We start from the raw sequence: 12,732 nt of genomic DNA on the forward strand, positions 1-12,732 counted from the left end.
TGAGTGTTACCAGTAGCCAACTGATTATTACCGGTCAGAACAGGAGAAACCGGACGAGAAGAGTTAGGGGTACGCGTCAAACCCATGGTTAAACGAGGGACGAAAGTGACACGTCCGTTATACTATCAAAATGATGAAATGCTCTAAAACAATCGACACAACTATAATCACCGCTAATCCAAGGGGTACACTGTGGGTGCATCAAACTTCCAACTAAACACAACAACCAACCAATAAAACAAACAGCGAAACTAACTCACCAAGTATACCCTAGTACCAACGATTTCCTACAGCTACTTAACTCTTAGACCATAGCCACTAGCACCTCTACGCCAGTTCGGCAACGTAATAAAGTGTATAAAGGGGGAAAAAATGGGTAAAATTGTCATAAACAGACGCATGCAACCTGTACAAAGTGAGACAAATCAAACGGAGCTAAGTTAATAAACATCGTATATCGGGCAACTATTTGAAAGTAAGGGCTTCGCATTGAATTCGCATTCGAATACGGGTCTTTGGAAGCCTCGCCTGGTATAGAGGGTCTGTGCTAAAATAGCCCCACTTAAGATAGCGATTATTTAACAAGATGTCACATTCGAAATTAATGTTGTCGCATAACGTCGCATTCTATTGGTTGTCTTTCAGCGTTGATAGTGGAGGGGCTGTCCTAAAGTTAGCCCCCCCCCCTTTGGTTTTAGTTATGTCGCAACTTATTTTGTTGTTTTCGCATATGGTATCATCGAGGTCGCGTTCAATCGCAATTAAATTTTTTAAATTTATAAAGAGGGGGGAGGTAAACTAATGGAGCCCAATTGTCAATGAAAAGGCAAAGTATAAGTAACTCGTTGATGACCCAATGGTTTCCACTCAATTTGGCGGATTACAGAGTACCCCACTCCCTTAAACGAAGGAATTTGGTTTTTCATTATACAAGTTCAATTTCAAAGCGAATATAATGTTTGGTTAAAACCAAACATTGTTACCTTGCATTCTTCACCACGACGACTGCTCTTCGAGCCTCTTCGTCCACAGTATGTACACCTGATGTGTGCGGGAAACACCTTAATTAGGTGCCCAGGAATGAATTTTTTATTGATATTATCTTGACGGAAAATTACCACACGTTGATAATACCCACATTATCTACCCCAGCAAAAGTAGAGTGATCCTCCTCTTACACTCACACTTGTCAGTTCTTCAGTACTAGTATCGCAGTGCAAGCAGACCATAGATTCAGTTGTTGAGCCTACGTAGTCCTCTCCCGATGCTTCAGCTCTTGAAATATGGTCCATTTACTATACAAATAGAAGGAATAAAATATAGAAAAATGCCTACTAACTTTTACATACATTAAAACAAAGTGAAATTAAGATTTAACATTTTTTAAATTTCTACTTATATTTCGAGGCTCCTTGGACTCGAATCCAAAACAATCCGAATGGGAAGCTTTCTAAATACTGAGTCTCATTTTTACTAATATCCCCTTTTTATACCCTCAAACTAAACTATTTATCACGATTATCTTATTAAAATGGAAAAAATTAATTTCATTCTACGTGTTTGCATTTTTACTGATACTGGTACTTGGAGGGAAAAGATATGTTTAATCATCGACTTAAAGTACTGATCTGAACACTACCCACAAATTAATTAACCTTCAATATTTTCATGTCTTGTTGACGAAACATTTCTACAGGCGTAAATATGCCTAAAATAGATTGTCTTGTTGTTGAAACACTGCTACAGGCGTAAATGGGTTAACCGTTTTATCTATCAAAACCTCACTTAAAATGAACCGGTAAAAACCAGTGAGCATCGAATATATTTAACTAGACTTGACGTATAGGAATTTTATTTAAGTCTAGGAAACGTGATTATAATCGGCTCAGAAATTTATTATCAAGGATAACTAAATGATAATAGAAATTTTTGTTTATTCAGAATTATAAAACCAACAATCATTTCTAAACTTTGGGTTACTCCTTTTTTGAAGATTGATTATCTACAATTATCTTTCATTTAAATAAGACTTTGCCCATGCTTTTACGGTTTCTAATCTATCGAGGCTGTATGGTCCTTAGGTATAAATACCCCTGAAATGAAAATGAATAATTCATAATACGATTCTTAGTAAAAAGAGGATAACCTTAAAATGTTTTAGGAAAATCTTTTACAAGGTAAGAATTGAATTGAATTTTGTTATAATCTATTGAATTTTTCATCGATGTAGAGTAAGATTTATTCATACTTTATTCTTTAATAGTTGGACGAAAGTACCAGACCGGTTTGACCCAAATAAATTTTTTAGGTCAAAGGTAGAATAGTTATTCTTCATTATCATAAACACACGAACATCTTATATTAAATTGACCTAAATGTTAAGGATTTTCTCTTTTTCTTTCTGGTAGCATCCGGATGAAACGGAATGGTGATTACAAACAATGTTCAAAACCTGAAGAAAAATATTTTTTTGGGACGTCCCTGAGGAAGTGGACTTCATTGAAGACATCGATGTCCTTTGGTGGGAAATCACCAGACAAGACGTTTTGTGAAATTAATAAATAAAAAATTTATTTTCCTTATTGAATTTTTTTCTTTTAAAAATCTTACTACACTTGAAGTATTCATCAACAGTAGCATATGAAAGTATTAATTTTTCAAAATTTGTTAACCTTTTAATTCTAGCTGGTCTATTATTATTAAATTATAATACATATATTTTTAAAGGAAATTTATTTCATTATATACATTCAACTTTTTTAGACGAAAAGACGAAAACACCAATGAAATTATTCGATAAACTAATAGCAAGCACTTTTGGGAATTAACTATAAGAAACCTTTTTGTTTGGTTTTAAACATTGTTCTTTATTTTGTGGATATTGGGTTATCTTCGTTGTCAAGGGATCTTTTTCATTTTTGAATGATAGAAGTATAGTTGGATGTTGAAGATGACTGAGATGTTTGAAATAAGATGATCAACTATAGAAGGCTGAGTTGATTCGTCCTTGAAAAATGACAGGATTTTCAGAACTTCTTCTTCCCGCGTTACACCAACCATGCGTCTTTCGATCTGCAAAGTAAATCAAAAGATTATGAAATAAGCTACAATGTAGATACGAGATTAAACTTAATAATAAATGGACTTACATTGATGTAGTTCTTCGATAAGACCCCCAAATTGTTAAAAATAGTCCCTATGTTTCCGAAGCTAGCTAAGTGAACATCAATGTATAGAGAAAGGGATTATAATCCCGCGAATGAGATTATCAGTCTGATATCTAATCTCAATCGTGGGATGGTAATCGCCAAGATTTTTCTGCATCCCCCTCTTTACCCCTCCCCCCTGATCACTAGAATTTATCGCTATAATTCCGAAACTATAATTTCTTTATCGCTTCCGACCCCCTTAATTTCTAATCTATAGGCAATAAAAAAAAGTTATTTAAATTTAATTTATTTTATTGTAGAACTAATTTGACATTATATATAATCCGTTTAAATCGTAATTTATCTCTATAATTGTAATTAAATAGATCTTTTTTCTAAAGGGATATAAACAATTTCATTTAAAGGGTTGAAACGAACTACCTTCTGCAACTTGTATAAATAATAATAAACAATCGTCGTCTTCTTCAGGTACAGATGAGATGCATTTGTCAGCGACAGTAGTTGCTTTTGGCGTAGGTGGAGTGCCCCATTCTTGCGAGAGGTACTTTTTTCAGATGGTGAATTATCCCTCGACGGACAGCGTAGGAAGTATATGGCATGTTCAAGTTCTGGTACGTCTCCTGCTTTCCAGTTGCCTAAGATTCCATGGCCCTTATAACATCGTACATCGTCTCCATGTTGAATGTAGTAGAATCCAGCCTTCGCTAGTTTTTCTTTAGTGACGTGAGGATTTTTCCAGTGACGAAACGTTTCAAGTCGATACGTTTCATTTTCCATAGCTGACCCCATATAAAAGAACACCTAAAAATTTCATTTTAAATATAGTAAAATAATGCATGAAAATATAAACTTACTTTTTTATCTTTGACGGTCGGAAATCCTTACGCCTATGCCGTAAAATAGATCCGACGAACGGCTGAAAGCGGAGCAAACAACTGCGTGACCTTCAATGACAATTCCCTAGGACTGAAAGAAAGAAAGCTATCGGACGTGTAGATAAGGCTCTTAAGATAACGAAAACTGGAACTAAGAATTGATTCCCATGACTACACTGACGTCATATCAGGAGGACCTCTAACGAGACTTTTCTGATCTTATTATCGTGTGGAAAAAACCCATTGCTCTCAGTTCAGTTATCTTATTAAACGTGCGCGCGCACGGAAAAATGAACGAGTCACTTGAGAATCGGTACGTCACGAACCACCTATCGAGAGTTTTTGGTACTATGAAATCTTATCAATTGTACGTGAGCGCGCGGGAAAATGAACGAGTCACGTGAGAATCGGTACGTCACGAGCCCCCTATCGAGAGTTTTTAGTAAAGAACCTTACTATATACCTTGTACGTTGGCTGGAGAAAAATCGATTGCATTGTATACGATTTTGATAGTAGATAAAACCTAAACTTCAAACTATTCCACGTATTAAAAAACCCACTTATTAAGAAATAAATACACTTATTTCTTCCACCAAAAACATTTTGGTAATGCAAGTGTTTTCTAAGTAGTATAAAAACAGACTCAGCCCGCCAAATCTATTCATTCTTCTGTCGGTCGGAGAAGATTAGTTGTATTTAACCCTTTTTATTAAACAATGGAAAACCAAGTTGAAATGAGTTTAACGAAAACTATATTAAGATTTTCTATTAAAAACGCTAGAATACTGGGTAGGATTTTTTCATTTCATTCATTGCATATAATGCTAATCAACTACAAAAATTGGTATTGCCAAATTATTGTTCCAAATGAGAAGGAAGGTTACATTGATGTTCACTTAGCTAGCTTCGCAAACATAGGGACTATTTTTACCAATTTGGGAGCCTTATCGAAGAACGACGTCAAGGTAAGTCCATTTATTATTATTAATAAGTTTAATCCCGTTTCTACACTGTAGATTATTTAATTACATTTTCATTTACTTTGCAGATCGAAAGACGCATGGTTGATGCATTGTCGGAAGAGGAAGTTCTGAAAATCCTGTCATTTTTCAAGGACGAATCAACTCAGCCTTCTATAGTTGATCATCTTATATCCAACAACTCAGTCATCTTCAACATCGAACGATACTTTAATTATTCAATTAAAGCCCAATATCCAAAAAATAAAAAACAATGTTTAATTTCCAAAAGAGCTAACTATTAGTTTATCGAATAATCTCGCTTATAGTGAGAGCGCATGGTTACAAAATATACCCGAATTGTTCAAAATTGGTATACAGCTCTGAAATTGATATACACGTGCCTTGAACTATACTCTCGATTACCTAAATTTTATTTTAAAAAAACCGACTGGAAAAACTTTTATAAGCAAAAAGCGCCCTTGTTGCCGAGGCCGCCCGCATCGTAGTATGTTGGTGTTTTTAAAATAATTGTCCTACGTTACACCGTATCTCCGCAACTTTAGGAATAAAAATGGTAAACAGCGTGTAACTCGCGTGGTAAAGGTGGTAAAGTTATGACTTTTTTTTTATGGTAATACGTGTCATAGTGCTACTTAAAACCTGATATAGAACCACATCGAGGTAATTTTTTTACTTGACGTTTTTTACCATTTTTCATTTTTCTCCATAGGGAAAAATGGTAAATTGCGTGTATCTCGGGTGGTTAAGGTGGAAAAGTTATGAAATTTTTTATGGTGATACGTGTCACAGTGCTACTTAAAACCTGATATGGAACCACATCGAGGTAATTTTTTACTTGACGTTTTTTACCATTTTTCATTTTTCTCCATAGGGAAAAATGGTAAATCGCGTGTATCTCGGGTGGTTAAGGTGGAAAAGTTATGAAATTTTTTATGGCGATACGTGTCACAGTGCTACTTAAAACCTGACATGGAACCACATCGAGATATATTTTTTATTTGACGTTTTTAACGATTTTTCGTTTTTCTCCATAGATAAAAATGGCATATAAGGTTTTAAGTAGTACTATGACACGTATCACCATAAAAAGTTTCAAAACTTTTCCACCTTTACCACCCGAGATACACGCGATTTACCATTTTTACCTATGGGGAAAATGAAAGATGGTAAAAAACGTCCAGTAAAAAAAATACCTCGATGTGGTTCCATATCAGGTTTTAAGAAGCACTGTGACACGTATTACCATAAAAAAAATTCATAACTTTACCACCTTTACCACGCGATTTACCATTTTTTATAACTAAAGTTGCGGAGATGCGGTACAGCTTAGAACATTTATTTTAAAAACACCAAAACTAAGATGCGCGCGTCCTCGGCAACAAGGGCGTTTTTTGAAAAATAAAATTTAGGTAGTCGAGAGTATAGTTCAAGGCACGTGTATATTAATTTTCAGAGCTGTATACCAATTTCGAACAATTTATCACCATGCGCTCTCACTATTATCCATATACCGAAATAAAGTTCCTTTTTAAAAATATGTTTTATAATTTCATAATAATATACCAGCTACAATTAAAAGGTCTTAACTAATTTTGAAAATTAATACATTCATATGCTGCTATTGATGATAAATACTTCGAATGTAGTAGTAGGATTTTAAGAGAAAAAAATTAAATACGGAAAATCAATTATTTTATTTATTTATATTGTCGCGCCCAACGACGGCCAGCAATCGCGTACGCCACCGCCCGAAGGGAGAAAGGGTTTTTTTCAGAGAAGAAGAGCGCGTCCCCTTGACCGGGTATAAAAGGCCCAGACAGTGGCCGAAGAGGAGAGTCTTCTTTCGGACGGGATTTATAAAGGCTGAAAAGCCAAGCCCGTCGAGAGCGCTAGAGATAGGAAGCATTAGGCTGTGAAAGCTTGCCCTATCTATAGTGCCTCCCAAAAGAAGAAACTTCCCTAAATATTTTCTGTATTATGTATCATAAGTTTGTTTATTAATAAAATGAATTTAATTATCTTGCACTCGACTCGTGTTTTCTCCGACTGACAACTGGTGGAGGCGCCGGCTTCGATCGTGCCCCGCTCCGTCATTGCCTATGAGCTGCGACCCTACGTCAGGTAGCCAACAGCCTACTTCTCCGGCCGATACCGAGATTAACTTCCTTCCGCGTTCTCCATCCTCGCCCATCGCTTCGGACCGTTTCCTCGAACGTCAATCTCGTCAATCCCGACGTAATCTTTACCTATAGCCCGAGTTTGCCGGATTAGACCCACGTACTCGCCGCAAACCACCACCGATTCCCGATTTTTCTCCGATAAATATGGCCTCCGCCGACGAGATAGCGGCTGCCGTTGCAGCGGCGCTCAACGCGTTAAATCTCCAGCGGGGCATTCCAAAATTTAACCCCGATACTCAAGATGAGAATGATTTCATAACGGTGTTTGAACAAAAAACTGTGCAAAAATCCAATGCTGAGCGTATCGCCCTACTACATTCAGTTTTCCAAGGGAAATCTCTTCCGTGGTACACCACTCAAATTCGTATTACGGCTACAACACCCCGAACTACATGGAACGAGTGGAAAACAGCACTCTTGAGCGAATTTGTCCGCTCTTCGCAAGCTATATTCAACGAATTATTAGCCCATCAACAACGCCCAGGCGACGACCCCGTTAAATATTATCGGGATACCATGACTTTGTGTTCTCTAGCAAATCCCAGCATGGCAGACTCCGAACAAATCATTTATCATATAAGAGGCCTCCTTCCTGAACTTCGGGAGAAAATTATCCTTATGTGTCCTACAACGCCACAGGATTTCTTGAACAAACTACGGTTACTCAATACCACACCCACATCTATGGCAACAGCTACCGCTATCACCAATGACGGGAAAATTCTGGAGCTGCTTACGCTCTTAGCTGCGAAAACAATGACTCCGACCCCTCCCTCGGTGTTACCCGCATTGTATCAATCCGCCACTGGGGGCGACATCGATTCTCTCCGTAGGGAACTAACAGATGTGCGCCAGGAGCTTAATTTTCTCCGTTCATCATCTCATCGTCACGAACCCAGTCCATCCAATGTGTCTTGCTTCAAGTGCGGACGCAAGGACCACTTTGCATCATATTGCAGAGTCGTACCGGCAACCAGATCTTAGCAGTTCGCCTTACCGGTTCGGCAATTCCAACACGGATAACCGAGAACGGGGAACAGGATATAATTCCAGAGCAAGGAGCCCTTCGCCTTTCGACACTAGCTCTTCCAACTGGCGTCGAGGTCACAGTCCGTCTCCCCACCCTAACGGCCGCAATCTAAATGGTTCGGGAAACGCGGATCGACGGTGGTAGAGGAAGGCACCTCACCGTCCTTACCCTCTTATCCTTTCCTTCTCAGCCCGTCAAATAAATTAGTCTCTTTACCTGCTACCATTCACCATACCCAACTAAAACTCATCATCGACTCTGGAAGTTCAAAAAATATTATTAACCACTCTCTGGTCACGACACTCAAGTTACAAATTCACCCCGCCGGATCAGTTCGATTACGGCTCTTTGATCACTCCTAGCGGCTTCACCCTCGTAGACATCAAAATTGGGCTCCTCACCTACCATATTAAGGCACTCGTCATCAAGAACTTCGAATACGATGTGCTGCTTGGCTTGGAATTTTGCAACGACAATAAGGTTGAAATTAGTTTAAAAACTCGCTCTGTCACCATCGGCAATGAGTCCTTTCCACTTCCGGACTCAATATTCAATCATTCAACCCTTGTCCGCAATACCGCCGATATCACCATTCCAGCATCCTCTGAAATCGCTCTCGAAGTAGCAACACACACATCCGGCTCCCGTATGATCGAGCCCCTTACATCAACGTATCAGCGGTTTGGCTTGATTGTTTGTAAGACCCTAACTACCTTCCATGACGACAGAGCTCTGATCCGAGTGGCTAACCCGCATCAACGACCAGTAATTCTTCCCCGTGGAGCTACATTAGCCCACGCTCATGAGGTCATCGAACTAAACCTCTTAGACACAAACATATCATCCAAGGACTTCAACTTACCTGCCAACTTGAATATTGGGAGACAGCTTTCTTGCGCACAACACACCCAACTGACGGACCTGCTCAAACAACATTTAGTCGTTTTCTCCCGCTTCGTAGGTGATCTTGGTCGAACTTCATTAATTAAACACCAAATACACACAGGAGACGAGGCTCCGATGCGATCTCACCCATATCGGAAGTCCATGAAAGAACGAGAAATTCTCCAGGGTGAAGTTAAAAAACTGCTATCACAAGGGACGATTAGATAATCCTGCAGTCCATGGGCTGCGCCCGTTATTCTCATAAAAAAACGGGATGGTACATGGCGTTTCTGCGCTGATTGGCGGAAGTTAAACGCTGTCACCAAGAAAGACGTACACCCACTACCGAGAATTGACGACACGTTGGATCGCCTTGCGGGCTCAACGCTCTTCACAACATTGGATTTAGCTTCTGGTTACTTTCAGGTAGAACTCGACGAATCCTCTAAGGAAAAAACAGCTTTCGCAACTCCTGATGGGCACTTCAAGTTCAACGTCCTCGGTATGGGGCTTTGCAACGCACCAGCTACATTTCAACGTCTAATGTATAAAGCTCTGGGCAGCCTGATGTGGCAAGTCACCATGGCGTACCTTGATGACATCGTCATCTTTTCACGTTCATTTGTTTCGCATTTACATCATTGGGATGAAGTGTTATCTTGATTCCACCGGGCGAATTTAAAAACCAAACCAAATAAATGTTCGTTCGCCCAGCCTCGTATCCGATATTTAGGCCCTATCATCGACGGCCAGGGTATCTCACCTGACCCACGTAATTTGGAGGCAGTAGCAAACATTCCAACTCCGAAAACCGTAAAACAAGTACAAAGATTCTTGGGCTTCGCCGGTTATTACCGCCGGTTCATTAAATACTTCGCGGGAATCGTCAAAACTCTGACCGATCTCACAAAGAAAGATACCCCATTCATGTGGGACACCACAGCAGAACAAGCGTTCCGCCACCTGCGCAGCTGCCTCGTATCCTCACCAGTGGTCCAACATCCACAATGGGACGCTAACTTTGAGTAACACACCGACGCTTCAGCCTACGGAGTGTCCGCCATTTTGAAACAGCGTATCAACAGTCAGGAGCGTGTGATCGCCTACGCTAGTCGTCTTTTAAATTCAGCGGAACAGAATTACAGCTCCACCGAACGAGAATGTCTGGCTATTGTCTTTGGCGCGAACAAATTTCGGCCGTACGTGTATGGACGCCCACTCACCGTCGTCACGGACCACCATGGGTTATGCTGGCTGACGTCCGTAAAAAATTCTAATGGGCGCTTAGCTCGATGGTCTTTGACACTCCAGGAATTTGACCCCACCATCCGGTACAAGAGCGGAAAAAAACATCTGGACGCAGACGCACTTTCACGGGCACCATTCGACGAAGCTCCGGCTATTAACGATTCTCTCCTAACCACCACGGATGAGGCTAGACTGGTTTAACCAACTTTGATATCCCATCACTACAGCGTCACGACCCTTTCAAGGCAGCTCTAATCGATTTTCTGGAAAATAGGCCACTAACCGCACCGAAACCACTGGTACGATCGGCCTGCTGCTTCGAAGTAATCAACGGTCTTCTCTTTCGCCACATTCGCACTGAGGAAGGGCTTAAATCAGTTCTCGTGGCTCCCAAGGACATAAGGTCAGCAATTCTATTCGCCCTCCATGACGACGTCACGGCTGAACACCTCGGCCTCAATCGTACCTGGCACCGCATTCGAAACCGTGTCTTTTGGCCAAAAATGCTCACCCAAATAACGAACTGCGTTCAATCCCGCGTCGCGTGCCAAAAGCAAAAAATTTATCCTGAGAAGCCAGCCGGATTTCTCCAGCCAATTCCACCAACAACCAAACCATTTGAGAGAGTGGGGTTGGATAAATTGGGTCCGTTCCCGTATTCATAGGAGGGCAACGTCCACATCATTGTATGCACCGACTACTGCACACGAATGGTTGTTGCAAAAGCCATTCCTCGGGGCACCGCGGAAGAAATAGCCCAGTTTTTTTACGAAGGAAATAATTTTGAAATACGGAGCCCCGAAAGAACTGATCACCGACCGCGGTACAGAAAATGTAAACCAACTCATGGCGGAGGTTAACAAACTCTTGTCCGTTCACCACAAAAAGACCACCGCTTACCACCCACGGACAAATGGGCTAGTCGAACGTTTCAATAAAACCCTGGCCGATATGATGGCGCAGTACGTCTCCGGGAATCACAAAGACTGGGACAGATTTCTTCCTTTCCTCCATTCTTCCTGTTACACGGCTACGAGGCGGATTTACGACTGGACGCCGCCTTGCAACTTCCATCATCAACACTACGAACGCAGTTCGGTTTAGAAAATATTGTATACGCCCAGCGTGCCAACACAAGGATAAGGAGCGCTTCGACCTGCGCCGCCGGGAAATCACCTCCCAGTAGGGAGATCTCGTTTTCCTTAAAACTCCTCGCCGAGTCGCAGGGCTATCGGAAAAACTTCTCCATCAATACGCTGGCCCTTACCAACTTCTACGGCAAACCGCTGAGAACAACTTTGAAATTCGCGCCACCCAGGCGGGAAAAACTGATATTGTTTCGGTTGAGCGTTTGAAACCCTAAGTCGCCAGAAAATGTTTTTCGGATTCTATTCGCCGAGTACGCTTCCAGGAGTCTCCGACACTACTTGAATACTTTACCGACGATGCACCTTATCACGCTTCCCACGGTCACCGGCTCGGCTCGGCTCATCCCCGTCTACACCGGCCGCCTCGAGCTGTCATCAAAATACGGACCCCCCGTGCCCCATCCCTTCTCACACGCTGCCGCCGCCTGCCCCACACTTTTCGCTCCAGGGGCAACTCGTCGTTTTACTCGCCAACGGTCAAGCCCCGACTGGTTTATCCCCGGCCTCCCGTAACCATTTTCTTTATTGTTATTTTTTAGATACAGGAATACCTTCGGCTCCCACCAACAGACAATTTTCTCAGTCTTTCTTAACGCGACTTCCTCCGATACACTTCGCTATTTTTTTTTCCTACCATGAAACCTTCTGCTCAACACTGTCGTCCACGATTCAATGCCCACTTAAAACAGTTACTTGAGTACTACCCGACGCAAGAAACAACAACGCCGAAATCAGCGCCGCCAGAAGAAACGGGACGTGGCTTCATCGGATGCATCTCATGTCATCCCGTTCACCGATGGCAAATATGACTTCAACCGTCCAGGTGGGTATCACCTACCAACACGTCAACGGCTACCACTTGAAGATCCTCGCCGATACCGACGTCATCACAGACCACGTAGATTCAGAAGATGAATTATTCAAACTGACCCCGAACCCCTTTAATCGCCGAGACGGCTCTTTTTTCGACGGGGAGCTGTCGCGCCCAACGACGGACACCAAGTCAACCGTCAGCGACCAGCAATCGCGTACGCCACCGCTCGAAGGGAGAAAGGGTTTTTTATAATCACGTATCGTAGACTTAAATAAATATATTCGATGCTTACTGGTTTTTACCGGTTCATTTTAAGTAAGGTTTTGAAAGATAAAACGTGAATCTATTTTAGGCCTATTTACGCATGTAGAAGTGTTTCAACAACAGACATGACAACC

General features: G+C 41.2%; 1 protein-coding gene across 1 annotated transcript; it reads right to left on the bottom strand.

Annotated features, from left to right (window-relative positions):
• Positions 1 to 2,898: 2,898 nt before the first annotated feature.
• Positions 2,899 to 3,959, bottom strand: LOC149958373 (baculoviral IAP repeat-containing protein 3-like). The gene is made up of 3 exons (XM_090167160.1): positions 3,716 to 3,959; positions 3,150 to 3,214; positions 2,899 to 3,072 (listed from the first exon to the last, which is right to left on the bottom strand). The coding sequence occupies exons 1-3, from the start codon at positions 3,957 to 3,959 to the stop codon at positions 2,899 to 2,901; spliced, it is 483 nt and encodes a 160-aa protein (XP_090023286.1).
• Positions 3,960 to 12,732: the final 8,773 nt, after the last annotated feature.

Source organism: Leiobunum rupestre, chromosome 2 (assembly GCF_980474605.1).
Source record: "Leiobunum rupestre chromosome 2, qqLeiRupe1.1.hap1, whole genome shotgun sequence".
Classification (NCBI taxonomy): Eukaryota; Metazoa; Arthropoda; class Arachnida; order Opiliones; family Sclerosomatidae; genus Leiobunum; species Leiobunum rupestre.

Excerpts from the sequence above, each read along its gene's own strand:
- LOC149958373 (XM_090167160.1), bottom strand. The coding sequence starts at position 3,959 with ATGGGGTCAGCTATGGAAAATGAAACGTATCGACTTGAAACGTTTCGT. Across the intron at positions 3,215-3,715 it reads TAATTCACCATCTGAAAAAA|CTAGCTTCGGAAACATAGGG; the intron begins GTACCTCTCGCA and ends ATGTTCACTTAG. Across the intron at positions 3,073-3,149 it reads TATCGAAGAACTACATCAAT|ATCGAAAGACGCATGGTTGG; the intron begins GTAAGTCCATTT and ends TTTACTTTGCAG.